The following is a 25,337-nucleotide window of genomic DNA, read 5'->3' as shown; positions in this document are numbered from 1 at the left end:
TGTAGCAATGCGGCAAAACCATGGATGGGCTTATGCATCCACGCCCATCTTCTCTCTGCTATCTCTAAAACATGTGCACGTTGTGTCTCTGTGATCACTGTACAAGCACGTGTCTCCACCAATGCTGCTCTAAAGAAGTAAATGAGAAGGCCCATGGTGGACCCCTCGCAATCACTCATACATAACACCCTATAAAAGGGAGTCATGACAATGACAATAGCTCGGACTTTTTGCCAAAACTACTCATCAAGGTACAAGCGTTGCATGACTTTGGTCTCCTCTGTCTCATGCTCATCTCACTTATTCCATAGAGTGGACACCATTGTCTAGCGTAAGGTGGACCGCACCTCATAAAGGCGCTCTAGCAATTACCACATGTAAGCAAAACGAGTTGAAGAAGGCTTCTTCAACTCTAGTGTGCTATGCTCACAATACATTGCAAGCATCTTTACCTTTACCGTGAAGAATGTGACAATTGATGTAGCTTTGCGGACCCCCCTCTTCACCTACTTGAGCTTTCCAATGTCCTCCATGAGCAAGTCCAAACAATGACTTGCACATGGAGTCCACACAATCGTAGGGAACTTGGCCTTTAAGCAAACAGCCCATGCGCCGACAATTCGATGCATTGTCGGTAACAACTTGTACCACATTTGAGGGGCCCATCTACAACCACAATTTACAAATTACAAGTAAGTATACTTATTACTTAACACTAACAATACTTGGAAATTGGAGGTTAGAGAGAGAAAGAGTCTAGAGAGAGTTGAAACTTGAGCCTTGCGGCTTGGGAGGAAAGAGAGAATGGAGATAGATCATAGATACTAGAGAGAAATTAATTATTAGAATAGGGAGATAGATAGTTATGCATATGCTATTATCCATAAATCAAATTTCAATCAATTATGAATCATGATATTATCATAATAAAAGAAAGTGAAACAAATTTAAAAGGCAAATTGCAATGTATACCTCAATGATAGCTTGTCGAATATGGCGATAGATGAATGCACCCGTCGTTTTTCTTTCCCTCTTGCCGGTATCTACGGCCCACAAAAAGTAAGTGCTGAGTGAACATGAGACGAGTATGTTGATGATGCCACATTTCTTACGATCACTCCATCTGTCGGTGAGAATGGAGCAACCATATTTTATCCATGCGGCCCAAATAGGATCAAGGGCGCTATTAATCCTCTCATTCTCTTTATCAATCTTTTTCGTCCTCATGTCATTGTATGTAACACTAGTCCATCCTTCACATGGATCCACATTGGCAATGACTTATACTATCTTCTTCCATTGCTCTTGCTTTAGGACATTGAATGCAGGATTGCACTCAATCACCATGCGTGTAATTTCAATGTCCGCAAGTCGTTGCCTTTCTCTAAGAAAGGCAACTGATCCACGCACATGACCGAGAGCTTGAGAGAGAGAGGATCGTCTCTCTGGCACTGCATGAGCCTTCACTCTTTGCCTTTTACCGGAGCTAGATGCGGATGTGGAGCCCCCACCACCAATGGTAGAGGCCTCTCCCGCATCGGTTGAAGATACACTCACATTGGATGCTTCCTCGTTATTAGACATAGGAGTTGGTGCCGATAAGCCACTTCCTCCTCTTGTGGATCCCCCTCTCATCTTGGTGAGAATCTCCTCCGCAATGTTTTGAGGGATCTCCTTACATGGAGCAACTTGTCCCCCGTCTTGGAAAGATGTTGGAGAAGCCGAGTTGCACCACTTGTATAGCGCTTCTCGCAATACTTGCATGTCCAATGGTGGGAGTTGGACTTCTTTGTGTCCCTCTCCACATGGATTGCATGTAAATTGAAGGCCTCGTGCTTCTCACGAGTCATGGTGCCGATGATGGATAAAGAGGCACGAGAGAGAGAGAGAGAGAGAGAGAGAGAGAGAGAGAGAGAGATACTTGAGATTAAAGCTAATACTCTATGGGGATTGCATAAATCCAGGTCATGGTGGAGGGTAACGGTGATGGAGGGCTGGTTGAACAAGACACCCTTCAAATATAAGGTCTTTCTTTGGAGGGTGATGATTGGTGGTCTTTCGCTTGCTTCAGCCCTTTCCAAGCGTTGAATCTCCAACGGCAACTGTTTCTTTTGCATCACCACTGTGGAATCTGCCCGTCATCGTTTTATTTCTTGCCCCATCTCTCAAAAAATCTGGTCATTCTTGTCGGCCGTCTGGTGAGCGGTGGTTGGTTTCTCGCTACGCCCATTTGATTGGGTTTTTGCGCGGCCCAAATATCCCACACCGACAGAGCCTCATATGAAGATTTTGTTTCACTTTCTTTGATATTGGGGCTGTTGGCATAACTGGACCATTTGGTATGCTTTTCTTTTTGATTCCGCCTTTAATGTTCAGCGGCATATTGCGCGGCTTAAAAGTCTCTTGTATTGGCAGATAGATCTTCTTCGGTACTCTGACATGCTCCCTCGAGGGGACTTACGTCCCTGGCATATGGCAATTTCCTCTGTGTCTTTGCCATGACTTTGTAACTCTTTGGTTGTCTGGTTCTTGTAGAGAGTCAGTGTGTACAGATGATGGGGTAGAGCCATCGTGTATCTTGTAATCATGCAAACTTGTACCTTTTTTCGTAATTAATACAATTACCTTTTACGAAAAAAGAGAGATACTTGAGTCTCGACTCTTGAAACTTGAAAGTTGAGTCTTGGAAGTTGAAAGGGAGGGAGACTCGAGCAAATGCTTTGATAGAGTGTGGGATAGAGGGGATGAGAGATGAGATTTGAGAATGGCAAATGCTTGGATAGGGTGTAGGAAAGAGGGGATGGGAGGTGAGATTCGAGAATGACAAATCATAAGTCCATTCAAGAATCAAGATCCACGAGAGGAAGATGAGAATGGTAAGTGCTTGCTGAATTGGTGTGGAAGCGTGGAGGAGAGAAGCACCTTTTGTAGATGAGAGAAGGGCCAAAGCTCAAACAGTCAAAAGAGGGGTCAACGATCAAAGAGAGGGTTGCTGGCTAGAAGGAATCCAAAGAGGGTTGGGGAGGGGAGTGCATGGTTGGAAAAGGGGGTGGGATGAGGTATCCAAGGCTTCCCACTCCTCAAAAAGTGCCACGCAGGCAGGCAGAGTAAATGCGTGGACGCACGAAACGTGTGACGCAGGACGTAGGATACACAGGCGATGTGGCCTAAACAGGCGCAAAAAAACGTATGAATTCGTACGGATATGTGCCGTATAGTACCGTACGAAACATATTGTATGACGTATGGAGGCAACTATGCTCTTGGTCCAAGACCATAAGAACCAACTCTTCCCACGGAAAAGTCTTAGACCCCCTTGAAGCAATCAAGGCAGAATAAAAACCACTGAAATGAGGTGGTAATTGTGAAAGAAGAGTTATCGCCATATCTTTAGAAGTGATCACCTTCCTTGCATTTTGAACCTGCTTCTGAAGCTTCCTTAGCTTGTTGATATGCTCTCACATGGATGATGGCTTGTTGACACTCATCGTCCTCATTTGCACTTCCAAAGAAACTCGCTTCATGATAGTCATCTGATTATACATTTGATCCATCCAGCCATATCTCCCTATAGCCATCGTCAAATGCTATGTATGAGAGAAAACATGTGTAGTACATGAGAGAAATAAAAATGAGCGAATGTGAGCATTGAGTTTATCCCAATGTGCTTAAGCCTTTGCCAACTCCGCCTTCTCATTGGAAGAGAGTCGGGACTTGTCTCGTGAAGAAGGACAATTGATAGCCTCCGTAACCAACTCCGCCAAATCATAGGACTCCAAGATGGCAAGCATCATGACCCGCCAGATGCGATAGTTCTCACCGTCGAGCTTTTGATCTGAAGCCGGTAGGATGGGGACCTTTCATTCCATGATCGCTTGAAACTTTGTCTCGGCTCTTAGAAGATATCTTCACCTACAATGCCTGCACAAAACATAAAAAGTAGCCCCCTTTGACTGTGAAAATACAGCATGCTAGGGCTGAGGGTCGCTCGACCTATTCCTTCTTCACCCGCTAGAGGCGATGAAAAGGTAAAATCTGCACTTGAAGGCCAAAAACGCAGCCTTCTTCCTTCTCTAACAGCAAAAACAGGAGCAGCTTCAGCAAATCTTCTCTTTTCTCGCATGCCCAGGCTTAACTCAGCCTTGTTTTGATGCGCAGTCCACCTGTTCGTACTTAAACATTGAAAACACAGCCTTGTGTCACGTTGAAAACTCCTCTTCAAATAGGTCAATCCTTCAATGCTTTGATACCATGTCAAAGTGAAGCAATGCGGAAGTGAATGATCGTGACAAAGAGTGAACAGAGAGAGAAGAAAGAAAGAAAGAAAGATCTATTAATGTCTCTAAAAGGCCAGAGTGGCCTATGAGACCATAACCAATAGAACTTTATCATAGTCTTTGATCATATAAGAAGAGATAAAATTTATGTGTAAGTTTACATGGTATATTGGAATGAGAAGTATGGAAATTGAAAAAGTTGGTAAAGAACTACGTTTAAAAAGATAAAGAGTGTAGGGTATCTCCCCCTTAGTCTATGGAATTCACCAAGACTCTGCAAGCTACCTCCGACTGAGTCACTGCGCCAATTTGCCTCTGTAACGAGTAATCGTGATGCGAATGTGGCGCATATGGGCACGCTTGTGTTGCCGAGTAGGTACTCTAGGGCTTCGTGCTCTGCGTAGCGTTGTAGCTCTGTCAATTGTGATGCCTCCTGATGCTGCATCTCAGCAATGCCTATCAGTAGGAGATGTAGTGTCTGGGGTGGTCACAATTGGGGGTTCAACTACGTGGAAGTAGTTTGTAACTGCTCTTTGGAGGGGTGGATGACGTTGGGGTTGCCTCCTATCCTGTAACAATAATGCTCCGTGTCATAGGAGCTCCATTAAGAAAAGGCCTAAACATCTTTGGTCCTCATAGTCCATCACCCGTCTTAGTGGTCCAAAGCCCTTCTTAAAGAGACAATGATAGTGGCCTTAGATATCATAGTATACAATACATCTACAAATGTAGTGCTCCTCTGTCTCTAGTTCCCATCCACCATAAAGTTGGCACATCCTCTCATTGGCTGCAATATGGCTCCAATGACCTGTCTCAATCATCAGTTGATGCGATGAGGTGCGGATCTGACCAATAGCAACTCGGAGTTCGTGGGGAAGTTGAGCATCCATGTATCTAAGCCTCACTATGAAACCGTCATGAGAAAGCTACAAAAAGTGACATTGGTATTGCGTTGTGCCTAATGGGAAAGGGGGCTTGGACCAAGTCCTTTCTGTCTCCACTTTAGTGATGTTTGCCCTGATCACACTATTCAGTTCTGCACGACTAAGGCTCAAAGTAGGGTAGGCGAGGCTGTAGTCAAGAGGCTGTAGTCAAATAGTGCTAGTCTATCTGTCAGCCACGTGCTCATATGTGCATACCAACATTGTCGATCTCCCTCTGCTGCAAGTTGTCTTGAAGACTCTAGTGCTAGTCTAGGATATCGGTTTTTAGGGAGTTGCCATATCCTTTGGAGGAAAGTAATTGCTTGGAATAATGCCTCAACTACCATGGTTGCAGCGCCTAATTCTGCCCACATGATCTCCTGTGGTACTGAGGCTTTTGCCCTTACTATACATGCTATCATCATGACAAGCGGTCTTTCCATGTGTTCTAAGCCATCATAATGTTGTGCTTCCGGTCCATCACAGTCCATAAGTGGCATCCGTCTAGTATGATAAAGGCTTGGGCCCCAGATGGCTGCCCGATAGAGTAGTGTGGACATAACTAAAGTGTCAAAAATCCACAATTTGGTACAAGGCTCTTGAAATTGTATGTGTGCACACTGCCGCTCTAGAGTACCCAAAGGTGTATATGCCCATGCAAGCCTAGCCTTTGAAGTCTCCTTCCATGAAAACTGTGGCCCCTTGAAATTGACCCCGAGGTATACATATTGTCTAATCATTTCCACAGCCTGGCCGTCATACATAAAGTGGTGCTCTGAGCGTGTCACCCACGTTGGTGAGGTGTTAAAGACCATGATTTTAGTCTTTCCAAGATTAACCTTGAGACCTTTATCTTCACAGGACACATGCAGTGCATCCAGATGCCGTTTTAGTCCCTATGGTGAATTTGAGATAAGCACCATATCATCAGCATATAACAAAATTGGTATTGGTAGCCCATCCAAGTTGACTCCCATACCACCCCATCTCTGCATGTACTCGGAAATCTTGTCAATGTACAGTCCAAACAGCAAAGGAGAGAGGGGATAGCCTTGTTTTATGCCCACTGTACTAGAGACTGAGTCTGTTGTGCCTCCAGGCACCCGTACTCTCTCTGTCACAGTTTTATACAATGCATAAATACACCACTGCATATCCTCTAGGACCCCAATGGCTTGCAACCTTTGCATGAGTCTTGCATGTGGCACAGTATCAAAGGCTTTGGGGAGGTCCACAAAACAACAATAGATTCTTTGCCTTCGTGATCGTCCCTCCTCAATCAAGGCCCTTAGTGTGAATATATGGTCTAGCGTATTGTATTCGTGGCGGAAACTAGTTGGTCTTGTAGACTGTATTTTCTTTGTTTCAGCCCACCGACTCAACTCATGCGCCACAATAGAGGCATACATCTTTGCTAGCATATGGCCAATCATAATAGTGCGGTAGTTATTAGCGACCAATGGGTCTCCACTCTTAAAAATCGGCACTATTGTGTGGTCACACCAACTTACTGGGAACCCCTCACATACGGCTCTATTGAAGAGATTCGCCAAGATAAGGGCCAATACATAACATGCATGTGCAAAATGCTCTACCACAAGGCCATCTTGATCATGTGCTCTCCCATTCTTCAGCCTCCGAATGGCATATCTCACCATCTTTTTAGTAAAGAAACCGCACTATGTTGATCTAGAGTTTGATGGACAGGGTATCTGCTCTTGTGATGGAACATCGTATAGTGCTCTAGCATGTTCATGCCAAACCATAGGTGATGTCAATTGAATTGGGGGTTGTCTCCCATGAAATTTCCTCCATGTCCTCTTACTATCTCTACTAAAAAAGAGCTGATACATCTCTAACTCTAGTTTGGATAAATAATCTCTCTTCTTTTTTTGCACAAGAGGATGAGAGACATTTCGTGCTTGCTTATGTGTGCAAGTCCCTAGTGTAATATCCCTCTATAGGTGAGTCCTAGTCTGTCTGCACTCATCATCATACCAAGCATTTTGAGGGGTGGTACAATTGCGTATTGCAGTAGGGCCCATCTTACATGGGAATGCCTTTGAAGTTGCAGCATGTAAAACCTTCACTAGAGATCTAGTGGCATCTTCTAATGGCTCATGTTGGTCTAGCTAACTTAAGCCCTCTCGTGCATGTTTCTTGTCTCTAACTACTGTTATGCTAAGAATTGCTCTTAGCTACTTAAACAACCCCAAAACATGCTTATTTTAGGCTTATTTTAGCCAAAACCCTAAAACGGAGAGCGGATCGAGAGAGTTAAGTGAAAGAGGATCTAGAATCCTAATTTTCTATAAATTGGCAGCCAATCCTCCACTCTTTCCCGAATCTCGTTTTTGCAGGTTTCATGTGTTATCAGCTTGCTGCCCACACCCCGTTCGCAGAGGACATCTCAGCCCTTGCTGTCCATCACTATTCCCTACAGTTTGGCGTCCGTTTTCAGCCCTCCACACGCTGATTGTTGCTGTTTCTGCCTGGCGACTGACTGTTGATCATCTGTACTACTATCGTACAGCTTGCCACGTCAGCAAACTATTGCGTTTGCAGGCCCTAGCTGTCGCCTTGACAGTTTTCTCTCTCCTACTGCAGTCGCTGCAGTTTTTCTCTCCTGTAGGCTGTCTTGCTTGCGTTTTTAGTCTCTCTCTCACCTGTTGCTTGCATTTTTAGTATTTCTCTCTCTTGTAGGCTATCCTGCTGGGTTTTTAGTCTTTCTTTCACTTGTTGCCTGCGTTTTTAGTGTTTCTCTCTCCTCACTGCTGTCTGCATTAGATTCAGCTTCTCACTGTTGCCTTTGCTAGTGTTCGACATCTCGAGGCTGCATTGTTGCGATTCGGGATCCGTTCGGAGTACGACACACTTTCCTGCTCATTATCCCTGTCCTGATCCTTGAGATACAGGAGTTCGAGGTTTAGTATTCATTCACTGCATAGTGTGTTTCTTGCATGAGCATCGTATTATTAGTAGTCATATCATTTCATTTATTAACTGTGTTCATTGTCTCTGAGTTACCCTAAGTCTAACCCTAACTGTGTTCTTTTATCAATCTGTGCTTTGTCGTACGGTTTTTGTTTATGCTTTTGTGTTAGGGTATTTTCTTTACATGGTATCAGAGCCTGGTACTCTCTAAGAAACCTAGGCCTTTGATTTGAGAGCTCTTCGCAAGAAGCAAGAATAACAGTAGGTTCAAATGACTTCAAACACATCAACACCGATTCTATCTCCAAAAAAGCCTATGCCGAGAACTGAGCGAGAGTGGGTCGATCAGCTTGCTCCACAAAGTTGCGACATGGTGGAAGACACATCCGAGTACATGGAAGAAAAGATAGGCAAGCCGGCCTCTGAAGAATATAAACTGATCATAGCCTATCGACGAAAGAAGATTGAGGAGCTTGACCGAAGAATTGCCCTTCAAGAAAAGCTTTTGAATGAAGGTATGCATGATTTTCACTCTTCAGATATTGCACGTAAGTCTGATGATGTTGCAGGGCCATCGAGACCTCCATCAGGGATGGGCCTCTCTCTTGGAGAGCAAGATCCGGAGTATTTTCAAAATTTTGAGACTCTTCTGTCTCTCTCCAGTGCAGGTACTTTTGATTCGTCTTTTGTGCCTTCTTCTTTTACCTCTTCTGTTTTGCAATATACTGGTAGAGATCATGTGGAAGAAAGAGTCCAGTCTGTTGACTACGGAAAAGGTCCTCTTGAGAACCTATTTTTATATGTTAACACACGTTGTAGGGATTATAAGAAAAAGTCAGGTATCTCTTCTTTTGCTCTTTTTTCTTTTCCGTCTACTTCACATAATCAGAATTAATTTGGTGTTTCTTTTACTTCATTACATGGTGCATCATCATCTTCACAGTTTTATTTTCAGTCTTTAAATGATAAAAATAAACAAAAAGAATCTGCACCTCATACAACTCACTTTCAAAACCCACCCATCCCACCACATTCTTCCGCTGCTTCACCACTTTCATTTACACCATTTACGTTTTCATTTCAGACACCTCATGTCGCACAGCACATCACACCAGGGGGTTATGCAAACATAGGCACATCCTTTAGGACCTCATGCTTCCCTCAGCTGAATGGTATTCCATCTACCTCATACACACTTTCGGGATCATTGTAGCCTGGGTATCCGACTCAATCTTTCCCGAGTGTGGATCAGTTGCCTCCACAGTTTGCCTCCATGGCATTGCCTAGTGGATCTTCTGGTCATCGTGTTGTGTCCCAGCCTCACTTCACCACTTTTATTTACACCATTTACGCTTTCATTTCAGATACCTCATGTCGCACCGCACATCACACCAGGCGATTATGCAAACATAGGCACATCCTTTAGGACCTCATGCTTCCCTCAGCTGAGTGGTGTTTCATCTACCTCATACACACTTTCGGGATCATTGTAGCGTGGGTATCCGACTCAGTCTTTTCCAAGTGTGCATCAGTTGCCTCCACAGTTTGCCTCCATGGCATTGCCTAGTGGACCTTTTGGTCATTGTGTTGTGTCCCAGCCTCACTTTGGCCAAGGCTACCGTGTCCTAGTGTCTCCACTTACATTGGCACATTATGGAAACATTCATGTTCTAGTGTCTCCGTATCAATCGGTACTCATTGGACACTCACAGGCTTCTGTCAGAGTGCAGCGATGTAGAAGCGTGGGACCAAGATTGAGAGAGAGAGAACGCAGAGAGAAGAGAGAGAAAGAGACAGTGGAAGATGAAGATGTGCTGTATACAAAGATATGCAGATATGTACACGGGCGCAGTGCGCAGGACTACGTGTCTCCACCTCGACGATGCAACCTGCTGTTCACCTCGAAGTCCGCTGCAGTTTGCACGATCTCCAGCCTGAAATCTGCAAACAGAGATGTAATCTGCAGGAGTCTCCAGCCTGAAACCTGCGATCAAAAGTGGGACAAGCAGTGTTGGACATTGGCTATAAATAGCCAGGAAATATGCGCCAGAAAAGACAGGTCGGCTGCAGTCAGACTGCCATGTGGCAGCCACGTGGCAGTCCGACTGGTCAGTCCGACCAGTCCAGACGAGACTCTGAATTGCTAACAGCCCCTCTCAGAGCCTGGGCTGGGCAGAAGCCTGAGGGATCTGGCATGTCTCCGAAGTAGAGCCTGGGGAAGCACCTTCGTAAACAAATTTGCAAGATGTCCTCCGTCTTGTAGTACTCCACAACTATGGTCTCATCCAGAAGCTTCTCTCTGATGAAGTGGTACTGGATCTCGATGTGCTTCGTTTGGGCATGGAATACAAGATTCCGTGCCAAGACAATGTAACTCTCATTGTCGCATTGCAGCAAAGGAGGACGAGTTTGGGGGCAGCCAAGCTCCTCCAACAATCTCCGAAGCCACACAGCCTCACATGTGGTGGAAGACGCGGCCCGATACTCCGCCTCAATAGACGAAAGGGCTACCGTGGGCTGCTTCTTGCTACTCCATGAGATAATGCCTGCACCCAAGGTAAAACAGTAACCTGTAGTAGACCACCTGTGGTCCATATCACCAACCCACCAATCTGAGTCGCTCCAACTTGCAAGTACAAGATCTGAACCACCTGTGCCTGCTGGACAATGAATCTCTAGGTCAGATGTCCCCCTCAAATACCAAGGTATCCTTTGGGCAGCGTGCCAATGCACCGTTTGAGGTTCACTCATGAACCCCGCCAAGAGACCAAGAGCAAAACAAAGATCAACATGAGTGTTGAGGAGCCAATTAATGATCCAATCAATTGATGGTAGCGGGAAGCATCCGCCAAGGGAGAATCTGAATGTGAAGTCGCCTTCTAGTTCGGATCCATAGGAGTAGAAATGGTCCGACAATCCTCCATCGCAAAAGAAACCAAGAGCTCCTGTACATATCTCTGCTGAGAGATGAAAATCCCCCTCTGAGACTGATAAATCTCATGGCCCAAGAAGAAATGGAGTAGACCCAAATCCGTCATCTCGAACGTCTAATGTAAAGTTGCCTTCGTCTCTTTGACCTTCTGTGCATGATCACCTGTGACAATCAAATCGTCAACATACAACACAAAAAGCATATAACCAGCCTCGGAAGTGTGTACATAAAGCTGCGGATCGGCCTTGGAGCGTCGATATCCCAACTGTGACTGAAGGAATGAATCAATCTTTTCGTTCCATGCACGTGGAGCCTGCTTGAGGCCATACAAAGCCTTCTTTAACCTATAGACTTTTCCATCTGAAGATCCAAAGCCAGGAGGTTGCTCGACATATATCTCCTCCTTCAAATTACCATTGAGGAAGGCTGACTTCACATCCAACTGGTAGATAGGCCATTTCCTATGGCCAGCCAAGGCAAGAATAGCACGAATAGTCGCGATACGAGCAGTGGGGGCAAAAGTGTCATGACAATCAATCCCTGGGCGCTGTGCAAAACCTTTAGCAACAAGGCGAGCCTTGTGCTTGTCCAAAGAACCATCACTAAGGTACTTGGTCTTGAAGACCCATTTGACGGCAATCACCTTCTTATTCGGGGGGCGAGGCACGAGATACCAAGTGCCATTCCTCTCAATAGCCTCCAACTCGGCTTCCATAGCTTTTTTCCATGGTGCGGACTGTAAAGCCTCCTTCACGGAGGTGGGCTCTCGATCCTGCATAACACGGGTCATCAAACAATAGTTAGAGCAAACAAGCTCCGTAGAATGTGCCTGGTGCCTCCGTGATCGCCGTGGACCATCCTGTGGTCCCCACTCCCTAGGAATCCCCTCGATCCTTGAATCTCGGAGTGTGTCACGGGCCCAACGAGGAGGAGGCGGGACCTCTTCTCCTCTCTCTCCATCAGCTGAAGACTCTGGGATATCCATGGGGGGTAACTCCTCGAGGGTGACCGGTGGAACAGTAGACTCTATATTGAAAACAGAATCAGAAGCAAAAGGTGCTGGCTCCAAAGGAACTATCTCGGGAGTCCAACTCTCCCCTGGATCTCCAAGAACGGGATGCTCCTTACCCCCACTGCTATAGCTGGAACCTCCACGAACTGCACATCTCGACTGGTCTACATATCCCGCTTGACGGGATCATACAAACGATAGCCTTGGGACTGAGAGCTGTAGCCAACAAACACCTGTCTTCGGGAAGTTGCTTCAAATTTATCACGATGAGTCTTGGGAATGTGAACATAGGCATTACACCCAAAAATCCTAAAATAAGAAACATCGGGCTTAGTCCCAAAGTAAGCCTCAAAAGGTGTCATCCCATCAACGGCCGAAGTGGGGGATCGGTTAAGGATGTGGACTGTAGTAGCCACAGCCTCGGCCCACAGAAACTGTGGTGTCTGTCGGTGCTCCATCATGGTGCGCGCCATCTCGATCACAGTTCGGTTCTTCCGTTCAAGAATGCCATTTTCTTGAGGAGTGTTGGTGTTAGCAAACTCTTGGTGAATGCCTTTTTCTGCACAAAAACGAGCAAACTCATTAGAAACAAATTCACTACCCTTATCGGATCGCAAGGTCTTCAATCGTTGGCCCAATCGGTTCTCCTAAAAAAGAGAAGCCAATCCTTGAAGTGGGAGAAAGCTTCTGACTTCAACGCGAAGAAATAGGCCCAAGTCATCCTGCTGTAGTCATCTACGGTCAACATGAAGTACAAGCTTCTTTTCAAGGACTCGTTCCTCATAGGGCCACACAGATCCGTAGATACAAGCTCCATCGGTGAAGTAGACCGCCGCGAAGCTTTGTTGGGAATTGCATCCCTATGTTATTTCCCATGAATGCAGGAGACGCATGGCTGTTGGCTCACCACTATGTCCGACAACCCTCGAACAAGCTGTCCACGTGACGCCCTCCGAAGATAATCATAGTTGAGGTGACCAAACCAAGCATGCCATAGCTCTGACTGTGTCTAAGAGGTAAGAAGAAGAGTATGGAGGGCGGTAGAAGACGTCAATTTGTAGATGCCGTTCTCCTCATATCCTGATGAGAGAACCTTCCTTGACCCATGATCAAGGACTCGCACCGAATCACTGTCAAACTCCACCAAAAGTCCAAGTGAACAAATCTTATGAACCGAAAGTAGATGATACCCTAAACCTGGCACATGCAAGGCCTCTGAGGTATGGGTACCACCACGTCCATCAGGAATAAGCTGCATCTCACCCTGTCTTGCAATAGACACCGAAGAGCTATCTCCAATGAGAATCTGCCCATGCGAAGGTTGCAACTGGGCAAACACCAACTGATGAAGGAGTCATGTGCCGGGAAGCACTACTGTCAACGATCCACTCTTGAGCCTGGGAAGCTGTCATCGCAACATCAGAAGCATTCAGTGTAGAGTTCTCAATGATACCTAGATGAAGAAACCCAGCTGATGAGGATGCAGCCACCGCTCGAGAATCCTTCGTGTCCTTGTTGGTGTCCTTCTTGTCTTTGTCGGGGCAATCCTTCTTCCAATGGCCGGTCTTTCCACAAATATGGCATGTGGATTCTTTGTCCTTGTCCTTCTTTGACTTGTTGTCCTCCTTTTTCTTCTCTTGGTCCTTCCCCTTCTTCTGAGAGACTTGACCTGTCAAGGCTTCCGACTTGGAAGCATGCTGTCCCTTCAGTTGTTCCTCTTGGTCCAAGACCATAGGAACCAACTGAAGGCTTCCCCGCATTCTGAACTTGCATCTGAAGCTATCTAAGCTTGTTGATGTGCTCCTGCAACGAAGAAGACTTTTTCACGGACAAGGTCCGCATCTGCATCTCCAAAGAAACCCGCTTCATAAGGGTCATCCGGTTATACATCTGATCAAGCTCCAGCCATATCTCCCGAGCCACCGTCAAGTGCTCGATGTGGGCTATCACGGCTATAGTACAAGACAAAAAGAGAAAAGAACGAACCCGGGCATTCAGTTTGTCCCAATGAGATTGTGCCTTGGCTAACTTCGCACGAGCATCAGAAGAGAGTTTGGACTTATCTCTCACCGAGGGCCGGTTGATCTCCTCCTGTACAAGCTCCGCCAAATCGTAGGACTCAAGGATGGCCAACATCATCACGCGCCAGATGCGGTAATTGTCGCCATTGAGCTTTTGATCTGCGGGAAGAGCCGGTAAGACAGGCACCTTCCGGTCCATGATCGTTTGGAACTCCAAGTCAGTCTCTGTAGATATCTTCACCTGTAATGCCTTTACAAACGCAAAAGCAACCCCCTCTGACTGTGAAAACGCAGCCTGCTAGGGCTCTTTCTCCCACGTCCCGAACCTTCTTCACCCGCCGGAGGCGATGAAAAAGCAAAACCTGCACTTGAAAGCTGAAAACTCAGACTTCCTCCTCTTCAAACAGCAATAAACAGCAGCAAATCCACCAACTGGACTCCTTTCCCTTGCGCCCACGCTCCCTTTAGCCTTGTTCCAATGCGCAGCCCTCCCGCTCGCCCTCGAATGCTGGAAACGCAGCCTTGTGTCGCGATGGAATCTCCTCTTCAGGTTGGTTCTTCACTCAGTCAGCCCTTCTTCACTGCTCTGATACCATGTCAGAGTGTAGCGATGCGGAAGCGTGGGACCAGGACTGAGAGAGAGAGAACGCAGAGAGAAGAGAGAGAAAGAGACAGTGGATATGCTTTGTCAGACCATTTCCCTCTGCAGCTTGAGCTGCATGCACAACCCATTGCACCTTTCAAGCGATTTCTGGACCGACTCCCTTTGCGCTTCAACTCATCTTACCTGAAGCATGCACTCTTTCAGGGCTATATGCAGCAATTGATTGACAGATTTGTCTTGGACTTCTCTTCTCAGGGCACTGCGTCTTTTGAAAGATTGCTCTCTAATGTACAACGGATTGCTCGACAGTATGGGATTTATCATGCCTCTCTTTGTCGACAGCGTCGCAAGGCAGCAGAGGATCTGCTGGCTTTGGTTCGTTCTCTGCTGGTCAACACTCCGGATGATGCATTTCTGCTTGCACTAGACATGCGGGTGGCTGATCTTATTAAAGCATTCCAGTTAAAATCATATCAGCAGGCCAAACTGCAACATCTGACGGAAACTTTGCAAGATAGTGCATGTCAGACCCATAAGTTCTTTCGAGCGCTCCATGCCTCTCCTGCTCGAGAAAATATGACCAGACTCGAGGATGCAGAAGGCCACCTTATCCTGGATCCGCAGACTATCGTGCATATGTGCAGAAATTATTTCCATGACCTTCTCGGTTCCACCTCTCCCCCTTCGCCCCAAATTACTCAGGCCCGTTCGGCTTTTTATGACTTGGTCCGTAATCAGCTTCCGCAGGACATGCAAACTACTATGGAGTCAGATATTTGTGAGGCAGAGGTTATGGACGTCTTGTTACACTTACCTAAGGATAAAAGCCCGGGTTGGGATGGTCTCACTAATGAGTTCTTTGAAGCTTTTGCTACCCAACTGGTGAAACCTTTGCAGGCCTTGTTCCAACAGGTGTGGGAAACAGGGATCATGCCTTCCTCATGGAAAGAAGGCCTCATTAAACTGCTTCCAAAAGTTCCTTCGCCATCTAAGTTGACACAGTGGCGCCCAATTTCTTTGATGGGCTCAATATATAAAATCTTTTCCAAAGTAATGGCGAATCGGCTCCATAAGCATCTCCCGGCCATTGTGCACCCTCTACAGTATGGTTTTATTAAGGGCCGAAATATCCTACACAATGTATTGAATGCTCAACTGGCAATTGATTATGCCAGGCATTCCAATCAAGAGGTCGTACTGATTCAACTGGACCTGGAAAAGGCTTTTGACTATCTAGACTGGTCCTTCGTTGCTGAACTTATGTCTGCTATGGGCTTTGGTCCGCGGATGTCTAGTCTCATATACACTATCAGCACTGCAGCGTCTTCGCGGGTCATGCTGAACGGAGGTGTTACTGATCCCGTTGTCCTTGCCCGCTCTGTCAGGCAAGGATGCCCTTTGAGCCCTCTATTTTTTGCCCTTGCCACACATCCAGTTCTTTCGATGTTATCTCATATGGCAGCCTCTTCTCAGTTGGCAGGACTGTCACTTCCCACAGGACAGCACTTCATTGGCCAATCCCTGGCGGATGATACTTTTATGATTTTGCGTGCGGACAGGGATAACCTTCGAAGAGCCTTGTATGTTTGGGGCCTCTTTGGTCAGGCGTCCGGCCTTCGCATCAATGCACTCAAATCAGCCATTCTCAGCTGCACGGAGTCCGATTTGCAGTCCTTGGACTGGCAGGGTCTGGTTGTTCCTCGTGGCTCCATTGTCAGGCACCTTGGGTACCCTTTGGGTGTTGATGTTCCCCCAAAGCAATTGCTGCAGTGGATTTCTCAGAAAATGGTGGCTAAGTTTATGTATTGGAAATCTCAAGCCTGGCCTTTCCATGTTCGTCTCAAAGTGGCCCAGACTATTATGTTGCCAATGCTCACATATTTCTTACCATTGTTGCCCTGGACTACTACGACTCTCAATGCTCTTACTCAGTCCATTCGTTTCATGCTATGGAAGAAAGACTCATTGCATGCAGGTATTTCCTGGATCTCTTGGTCGCATGCGTGCACTCCTAAACGCATGGGTGGTGGAGCTACTCTAGATGCCCAAACTCACATGCAAGCACTCTGTTGGTCGCTTTTCCGCGCCATGTGCTCGGATCATCATCCATGGGTTGATATAGCCCGTTATTTCCTTGAGGGCCAGGGGCTTCAACATGGCAATACCCAGATTCGGAGTTCTTGGTGGCATGTTCTTAATGCTGATTCGCGGTTCTCCAGCTCTTCTTCGTTGCTGCTCACTCATTTGGTGTGTTCTTGGAAACACGTCCTCCAGAAGGCCCAGTGGCATCCAGCGGAGGATCGCTTGGCTGCTAACTCTTTTCAATTGGAGTTGCTGGCAGTTTCCCGTTTACTTGCATGGGAAGGTAAACAGGACCTCAGACCACAATTCAACCGGATGGCCCGTTTGGGTTTGTCTTCCGTTGCGGATGCCACCCTTGCCAATCGTAATGTGCTTATATCTTTTCGTACAGCCAGGCGGCTTTTCAGGATCCCTCGTGGTTACAGGCCTTTATGGGAACAGCTTTTGAGGGTGCTCCAGTGCAGACAACCCTTTCCTGCCCTTGCTTCGGATCATCCCTGGCAGGATTGGGACCTACAAGGCTGGCTGACCTTAAGCAAAGCCTCTGCTAACCAAGTGTATCATATTCTGATTAAAGATCATCAATGGCTCGTCACCAAAGTGAATGCTTTATGGGGATTACGTAAATCCCGGTCATGGTGGAGGGAAATTGTCATGGCGGGCTGGTTGAACAAGACACCCTTCAAATGTAAAGTTTTTCTTTGGCGAATGATGGTTGGTGGTCTTCCGCTTGCTTCGGCTCTCTCCAAGCGACGAATCTCCAATGGCCACTGTTTCTTTTGCACCACTGCTGTGGAATCTGCCCGCCACCGATTTATTTCTTGCCCCATCGCAAAGAAAGTCTGGTTATTTATGTCGGTTGTCTGGCAAGGAGTGGTTGGTTCCACCCTGCGCCCCTTTGATTGGGTTTTCGGGCAGCCCAAATACCCCGCTCTTGCATAGCCACATATGAAGCTCGTGTATCATTTTCTTCGATATTGGGGCTGCTGGCATAACTGGACCGTCCGGAATGCTTTTCTTTTTGACTCCGCCTATAATATTCAGCGGCATATTGCCAGGCTTAAGGGCCTCTTGTATTGGCAGTTGGATCTTCTCCGGCATTCTGATTTGCTCTCTAGGGAGGACTTACGTCCCTAGCATAGGGCAATTTCCTCTGCATCTTTGCCATGAAGTTGTAACTTGTAGCACTTACAATCTCTTCACATGATGACTTAGACTGTCGTCATGTATCTTGTAATCAAGTAATCTTGTATTTTTTTCGTAATTAATACAATTACCTTTTACGAAAAAAGAAAGAGACAGTGGAAGATGAAGATTTGCTATATAAAGTGTGTTGTATATAAAGATACGCAGATATGTACACGGGCGCAGTGCGCGGGACTGTGTGTCTCCACCTCGACGATGCAACCTGCTGTTCACCTCGAAGTCCGCTGCTGTTTGCACGATCTCCAGTCTGAAATTTGCAAATAGAGATGTAATCTGCACGAGTCTCCAGCCTGAAACCTGCGATCAGAAGTGGGAGAAGTAGTGCTAGACATCGGCTATAAATAGCCAGGAAATATGCATCAGAAAAGACAGGTCGGCTGCATTAAATGCAGCCGACTGGTGTAGTACAGTCGGACTGCCACGTGGCAGTCCGATTGGTCAGTCCGACCAGTCCAGACCAGACTCTGAATCGCTAACAGCTTCTTCTGTCTACCCACCTCTTTCCCCTTCCTCTTTCTCTTATTAGACACATCCATCTCCATCATCTTTCCCACCATCATCTTAGACCACCTATCCGATATCTCGTGGTTCTAGCTCATCTTCTGCGAAGAATGCATTTAATGACAAGACTCGTTTTAACGGGTCAAACTTTACTACTTGGTCGAATTTGATGAGACAAGTCCTTGACTCACATAACCTATGGGATCTTATGCAGGGGTTGGAATTCCAACCCGATCTCGCATTTGTTCCATACGGGGTCGTCCGCTCATGGAAGGCTAGGAATGACTTCACTATTGTCGAGTTGATGCAGGGCTTATTGCCTGAGTTTCATTCTCAGCTTCAACATTTTGACTTAGCGTCAGAGCGATGGGCACACTTGACTGACCGTTATGCGGCTCGGGGTAGAACCCGTCGTATTAATCTTGACCACGAGCTTCAACTTTTCAAAATCAGTGACCTGGATAACTTGAAAGTTAAGTTGGCTAAGTATCGGCGTCTCCTCGCTCAATTCTCCACTATGGGGACTCCCAAGTCCTCTGACGATCAGGTTACATTGTTCCTAAATAAACTCCCTAAGAAATACTTCAATTTTGTGGAAGGAATAGTTTCAAAGCCTACCATACCTACATTCTATGAATTTGAGTGTCAGTTGTTGCGTTACGCATGGTTGTTCGATCAGTTTCATATGAATTTCTCTTCAGAGGGGGCTCTTCTTGCTCATTCTCAGAAAGGGCAACAAGGGAAGGGCAAACCAAACCAAACTTGCACTCAAAATCAAAATCAAACTGAAAAGCTAAGTCAATCTGGGGATTCTCAAGGAAACTACTAGTTACAACTTAAACCAGGGTGGCAGAATATACCTAAAAAGAATAGGTATTGTCAACATTATCAAAAGGCGACCATCTTGACGATGAGTGCCGATCAAAGGCACGAGGCATAGCATCAAAATCTAAGTCTCAGGCCCTTGTCCGCTCGGTCAGACAACTTCCAGCAGGGGAGGCAAGGTGATGGCAGGGGGCAGTTTAAAGGTCAGACTCACATTGCCACCACACAACCATATCAGTCGACATTGTTTTCAACTCCAGAGGGCTTGTCTGATTGGTCTGTAGAGGCCCACATTGTCTTCATAGAGATATCGGATGCGAGTCTCGTCCACATCTGTGATTTGCCTCCTGACGAGGTTACTGCAGAGGCCCACTCATCACAGCCGAGCACTGCAGCTCCAGTTTGGGTTGTGGACAGTGGAGCTACACATCACATGACTCCTATAGATGACATTTTCTGTACCCGAGCCCCTGTAACCGGGCGAGTCGGTGTAGAAAATAACTCCTCGGTTAATATTTAGGCTCAAGGTTGCGTCAGTTTTGCCACTGACAAGGGTCTTTACAGCAACCACAGTTGAGGTCCTTGACTCTCTGACTGGTTTAATGATTACTCGTGGTGAGGCACAACCTAATGGCCTATACTACATGACTTACTTTCTTACCAAGCCGACTTCAGAGGGCTCCGTGTTCCATAGCTTCCAGGCCTTAGCCACATCTCGGGAGCCTACGCACAATGAGCGTCTTCGGCATTTTCGCTTACGGCATCTTGGTTATGACTCACTTTATGAGTTGTCTTGCTGTGAGCTAGTTGAGGGCCCTCCACACCTGAAGCTAGCTCGAGATGTCTATAAAGCATGTCAGCTCGGGAAGCAACACTGTATTTCGTTTTCTCAGCAGTCTACAGATAGAGCTAAGAAGCCTCTTAAATTGATTCACGTTGATCTTTGTGGGTCGACATCCACTGCCGCTTTGAACGACGCGTTATATTTCTTTTTGATAGTGGATGATAATTCTCGATACATGTGGGTATATTTCCTCAATCATAAGTCAGATGCTTTCATATATTTTTTTGATTGGTGCTCCTAGTTCATAACCAGACTGATCGTCGTGTCCGATGCATGAGGAGTGATAGCGATGGTGAGTTTATCTCCCATGAGTTTTCCGAGTTTCTACAGAAACATAGCATTTCTCGCCAACTCACCTCTACCAACTCCCCCTCTCAAAATGGAGTGGTAGAGCGTAGGAACCACACAGTCATGGAAATGGCATGCTCTATGCTAATCGCAACAGAGCTTTCTGAGCGCCTTTGGATCAAGGCTGTTAATACTTCGGTGTATATTCTCAACCGATGCCCAACTGCGGCTCTTCCTCAGAAGACCCCGTATGAGGAATTTTTCGGCGCTCGGCCTGTTATTTTCCATTTTTGAGTCTTTGGGTGTCGTGTGTACACACACGCCTAATGACAAGATAGGTAAGCTTATCACTTCGGATCAGACACGGCCAATGGCCTTACCCTTTAATCCTATTGTCCACTTGTCGAAGGATACCCTAGGACAGCCCTTCGATGCACACACCTATCGTTCTGTTGTAGGAAAACTTCTTTGTTTAATTCACACTAGGCCAGATTTAGCTTACTCAGTTAGCATACTCAGTCAATATTTCACAACACCTAGGATGTCACATTGGATTGCATATCTTCCTGTATTGTGTTATTTGCGGTGTACTTTTTCTTATGGCTTGATATATGGTTCTGGTTTATGTTTTCAAGGGTATATTGATTCTGATTGGACAGGAGATCTTGACACCCGGCGTTCCCATGGCGGCTACCTCTTTGCCTTGGGCACAACTCCCATTTCTTGGTCGAGCCTTAAGCAAGAGACGGTGGCGGCTTCCACAATCGAGGCTGAGTACCGAACTCTCTTCGATGGTACCACTGAGGCCATCTATTTGAGGAGTTTACTCGCGGCGCTTCATTTTCCATGTAACTCTCCCACAGTTGTCTATGTGCCATTGCCCTTGCGGGCAATCTGATCATCACACCACGGACACGGCATGTGGAAGTCCACTTTCACTTTTCCAAAGAGCAGGTTGAGCTAGGCACTATTTGCCTAGAGTTTGTCTCTTCATCATATAATTTTGCAAATATCTTGACGAAAGCAGTCAACCGGCCGGTTCTTCAATACCTGCTACCCAGGATCGGCTTGGATACACCCTCCCCTACTTCTTCAGGTTGACGGGGAGAGGGTGCTTCCATCTTGCTTTCCCTTCCAGTTTGAGAGGGGGTGGCTTCTACTCTTGATCGTGATAGTGATGATGCTTACAGTTTTTAGACATTACGTTCACTTATTCTTTTGTATTGTATTATGGGCATTTGTAACTTCATCCGCACTGTCAGGATGACCTGATTATAAAGGGCACTTGGACAAGTAAACGATTCCCTTGTGAGCAAGGGCACTGTCCCAGAGGCACCGTTGCATAGTATGTTGCATGAGCATGACATCTTGCATCTCCCTTTGCATTACCCTATGCATTGGCATTCTGTTCATGTAAGTATACATCTGTGTGCATTTATCCCTTTTCGATTTTTTGGAGTGGTCGACTCTAGGATTCACCATATTCGTAGCATAACACATGGCAGTTCTCCTAATGGCAGTTTCCCTACCCTCGCTTGCTTGCTCGTTTTGCTTGTCTTGCTAAGTCCACTGGTTTTTTTTTCCCTCTCCACATATTCACCACTTGATTGGCACATACACTTACTTTTATCATTCTTAGACACTTATCCTAGTTAGTGTGAGGGATTGGTTTGCTAGTTTTGTGCTTGACTTGGGTTTAAAACTCTCTTTAACTTTTCTTATCTGTCACTTAATTGGCCGTTGCCTCTATATTACTTATGTATTTTCAAAATATTTATTCTTTTTTTTAAAGTCCATTGATTCCATCCGCCTTTGTAGGACTTGGTAGACCCTTGGGCAACCGTCGAGCACCCTTGGTCCGTTGCCCTGGCCTCTCTAGGGTGATCACTTGGGCTCCCTTGGTAAGATAACCATTGCCTCTGTAGTCTTGGTAGGCCATTGGGCAGCCGATGTGCACCCTTTGTTCGATGTCGTGGTTGCTTTGGGATGGGACACCTTGGGGTAAATCAATATTTAGGTTGGTCTACTTTTCTCGCCCTATTTTGGGCCTGAGAGGGGGTGCTGTGCTAATAATTGCTCTTAGGCACTTAAACAGCCTCAAAACATGCTTATTTTAGGCTTGTTTTATCCAAAACCTTAAAACGGGGAGCGGATTGAAAGAGTTAACTAGGAGAGGATCTAGAATCCTAATTTTCTATACATTGGCAGCTAGTCCTCCACTCTTCCTCGAATCTCGTTTTTGTACGTTTCAGGTGTTATCAGCTTGCTGCCCACACCCCTTTCGTGGAGGACATCTCAGCCTTTGCTGTCCATCATTGTTCCCTACAGTCTGGCGCTTGTTTCCAGCCCTCTACATGCTGATTGTTGTTGTTTTTGCTTGGCGACTGACTGCTTATCATCTGCACTGTTGTCGTATAGTCTGCGATGTCAACAAACTGCTGCGTTTGCAGGTACTTGCTGCCGCCCTGACATTTTTCTCTCTCCTGTTGCAGTTGTTGCAGTTTTTCTCTCCCCTGCAGGCTGTCCTGCCTGCGTTTTTAGTATTTCTCTCTCCTACAGGTTGTTCTACTTGTGTTTTTAGTCTTTCTCTCACTTGTTGCTTGCGTTTTTAGTCTTTCTCTCTCCTGCAAGCTGTTCTGCTTGCGTTTTTAGTCTTTCTCTCACTTGCTGCTTGCGTTTTTAGCCTTTCTCTCTCCTCACTGCTGTCTGCATCAGATCCTACTTCTTACTGCTGCGTTTGCTGGTTTTCGACAGTCGGAGGCTACCTTGCTGCGATTCGGGGTTCGTTCGGAGTACGACACACTCTCTTGCTCATTACCCCTGCCTTGATCCTTGAGATACAGGAGTTCAAGGTTTAGTATTCATTCATTGCATAGTGAGTTTGCTGGATGAGCATCATATTATTAGTAGTCATATCATTTCACTTATTATTTGTGTTCATTGTCTTTGAGTTACCCCAACCCTAACCCTAACTGTGTTCTTTTATTAGTCTGAGCTTTGTCATACGGTTTCTGTTTATGCTTGTGTGTTAGGGTATTTTCTTTACAACTACATGCTAGAGTAAATTGTAGGATCGCATGGTTTGCTGCTATACTGATCGGCTTATCAGATATCTTAAAATCCTTAATTTTTGGAATTAACACTGGCGAGCTCATAACATTGTCCACCACACTGGCCCCTTTTTTGCTGTTCCAACAAGTGAAAGTATCCACTCCTGGCCATCTTAATAGGCCATTGAATATAGCAAATCCATGAGCACTTCCCAAAGCTAGCAGATGGGATCCATATGCTGTCACCTCCTTATCTTGAGATGTCCTGGCAAGCCCTAGCTCATACCATGCCAATTCCTTCAACATTTCATGCTCATTATTATAAAAGGCAGATTGCTCACTTCGTGTTCGAGCATTAAAGTCTCCGACTAGTAGTATGTCCCCAATACTTACATATCTCATAATATCTTCATGTAGTACTTAAAAGGTGATCCCTCCCTAGTGGCAAATATTGAAGAGGCTGGTGGGAAGTAGCACACCGCAACATATAGATCCCTCGGATGCCCTATCCTTAGCCTTACCCACATGTATCTAGCATGCACATCTTGTGACACCATGTGAATCATGTCTTGGAGGGTCTCACGATAAAGAATAGCCACCCCTCTTGACCCCCTGGATTCTCTTGGTCTACGGGGTTGAGGTTTGTATACGCTCTCCCATTTGTATCCCACAACATTCGGTAATCTAGAATTTGTACAATGATGTGTCTCTGTATACATAGCCATATCTATCCCACAAAAAGTGTCCTCAAAATAACCTGCATTGAGTCTCATTGAACCATTACGATTCCAAAGGGACACCTTTAACATCTCATAGGCCTTGTATCGCCATTGTGACCGTTTTGCTATGATTACTTTGCCATCTCTATACACAGCATACTTGCCTTCTTTATGTGCCTGCAAGACTTTTGGCATGCAAGTCCTTCTGTGCTCTAACTGTGTGGGTGTCAGATTCTCATCGAGGTCAATCTTTTCACCCTTCAAAGCCTTTCTTTTTGATAAGAAGGCCCTTTTGCTATCCATGCCCCCAAATTTCAGTATGAGGATTTGACCTCTTTGGTCATTTGGATCACCTATCCTCCAAGCATCCATAATGTATGTCTCGTTTGCACCCATCTTAGCACAAAGTATTTTAGCATTCTCTTGGGGGTTTCCTTTTTTAGCCCACCCCACCACACGTACATGCAATGCACGGAGTTTCCTCTTTACTTCCTCCTCTAGTGTTGCGTTCATCATTTCTACTTTGTTCTGAGGCACCCCTTTGTTTCTTCTGACAACCTCGATACATTGTGCATTTCGTTCACTGTTTGCTGAACATTTTCTACTTTCTTTTGAGCTCCCTCTACCACATTCACCCATGTGTGGATGTCTTTTTTTAGACTTTCCACCTCTTTCTTTAATTTTGGTGCATTTGGCATTGCTGTTTGTGCATTCATCGTTGACTTGTATGTCACTAATTCATTCTTACTCGACTCTAACTGCATTTTGAGTTCAGCAATCTCCATGTCCTTGGCTGCTATGCGTGCCTTTGTATCAGATTTCAATGCATCCATATTTGCTTTCCAAGTGTCCCTAATCTTGTTCAAGTTATCTATCATATCCATTTGCAAGTTAGGCTTGATTTCTTTATATTTTGCATCATCCCAGCCATTAGAGCATGATTTCTTGTTTGCTTCTACAACATCACTTAGTTCTTTCGTGAATGTCTCTTGCAATTTTCCATATACATCTTTTTGGTTTGTATCCATGTCATTCATGACTTTTTGCTGCATGTTGCCACACACCCTCATGCACACTTTCAGATTTGCATCCATTTTAGCATACAATTTCTTTCCCCAT

At 45.9% G+C, this 25,337-nt stretch overlaps 1 protein-coding gene across 5 annotated transcripts in view; it reads left to right on the top strand.

The window, feature by feature from the left end:
* TPR10 (ankyrin repeat family protein) overlaps positions 1–25,337 on the top strand; it is a 157,303-nt gene that overhangs the window by 24,525 nt on the left and 107,441 nt on the right. Inside the window, exon 1 of one of the 5 annotated variants that reach the window (XM_087684661.1) lies at positions 8,344–8,802. The exons of 2 other annotated variants lie outside the window; for them this stretch is intronic. In XM_087684661.1, the coding sequence (XP_087540787.1) occupies positions 8,406–8,802 (397 nt within the window). In that variant the 5' untranslated portion in view covers positions 8,344–8,405. Of the gene's footprint in view, positions 1–8,343; positions 8,803–25,337 lie in introns of those variants that run through there. 2 more of the 5 variants (XM_087684659.1, XM_087684660.1) reach the window with 2 other exon arrangements.

Source organism: Lygodium microphyllum, chromosome 9, assembly GCF_053477565.2.
Source record: "Lygodium microphyllum isolate KBCC chromosome 9, Lygodium_microphyllum_v1.1.10, whole genome shotgun sequence".
Classification (NCBI taxonomy): domain Eukaryota; kingdom Viridiplantae; phylum Streptophyta; class Polypodiopsida; order Schizaeales; family Lygodiaceae; genus Lygodium; species Lygodium microphyllum.
The sequence above is the reverse complement of the archived record's forward strand: the minus strand, read 5'-3'. Positions and strand labels throughout refer to the sequence as shown.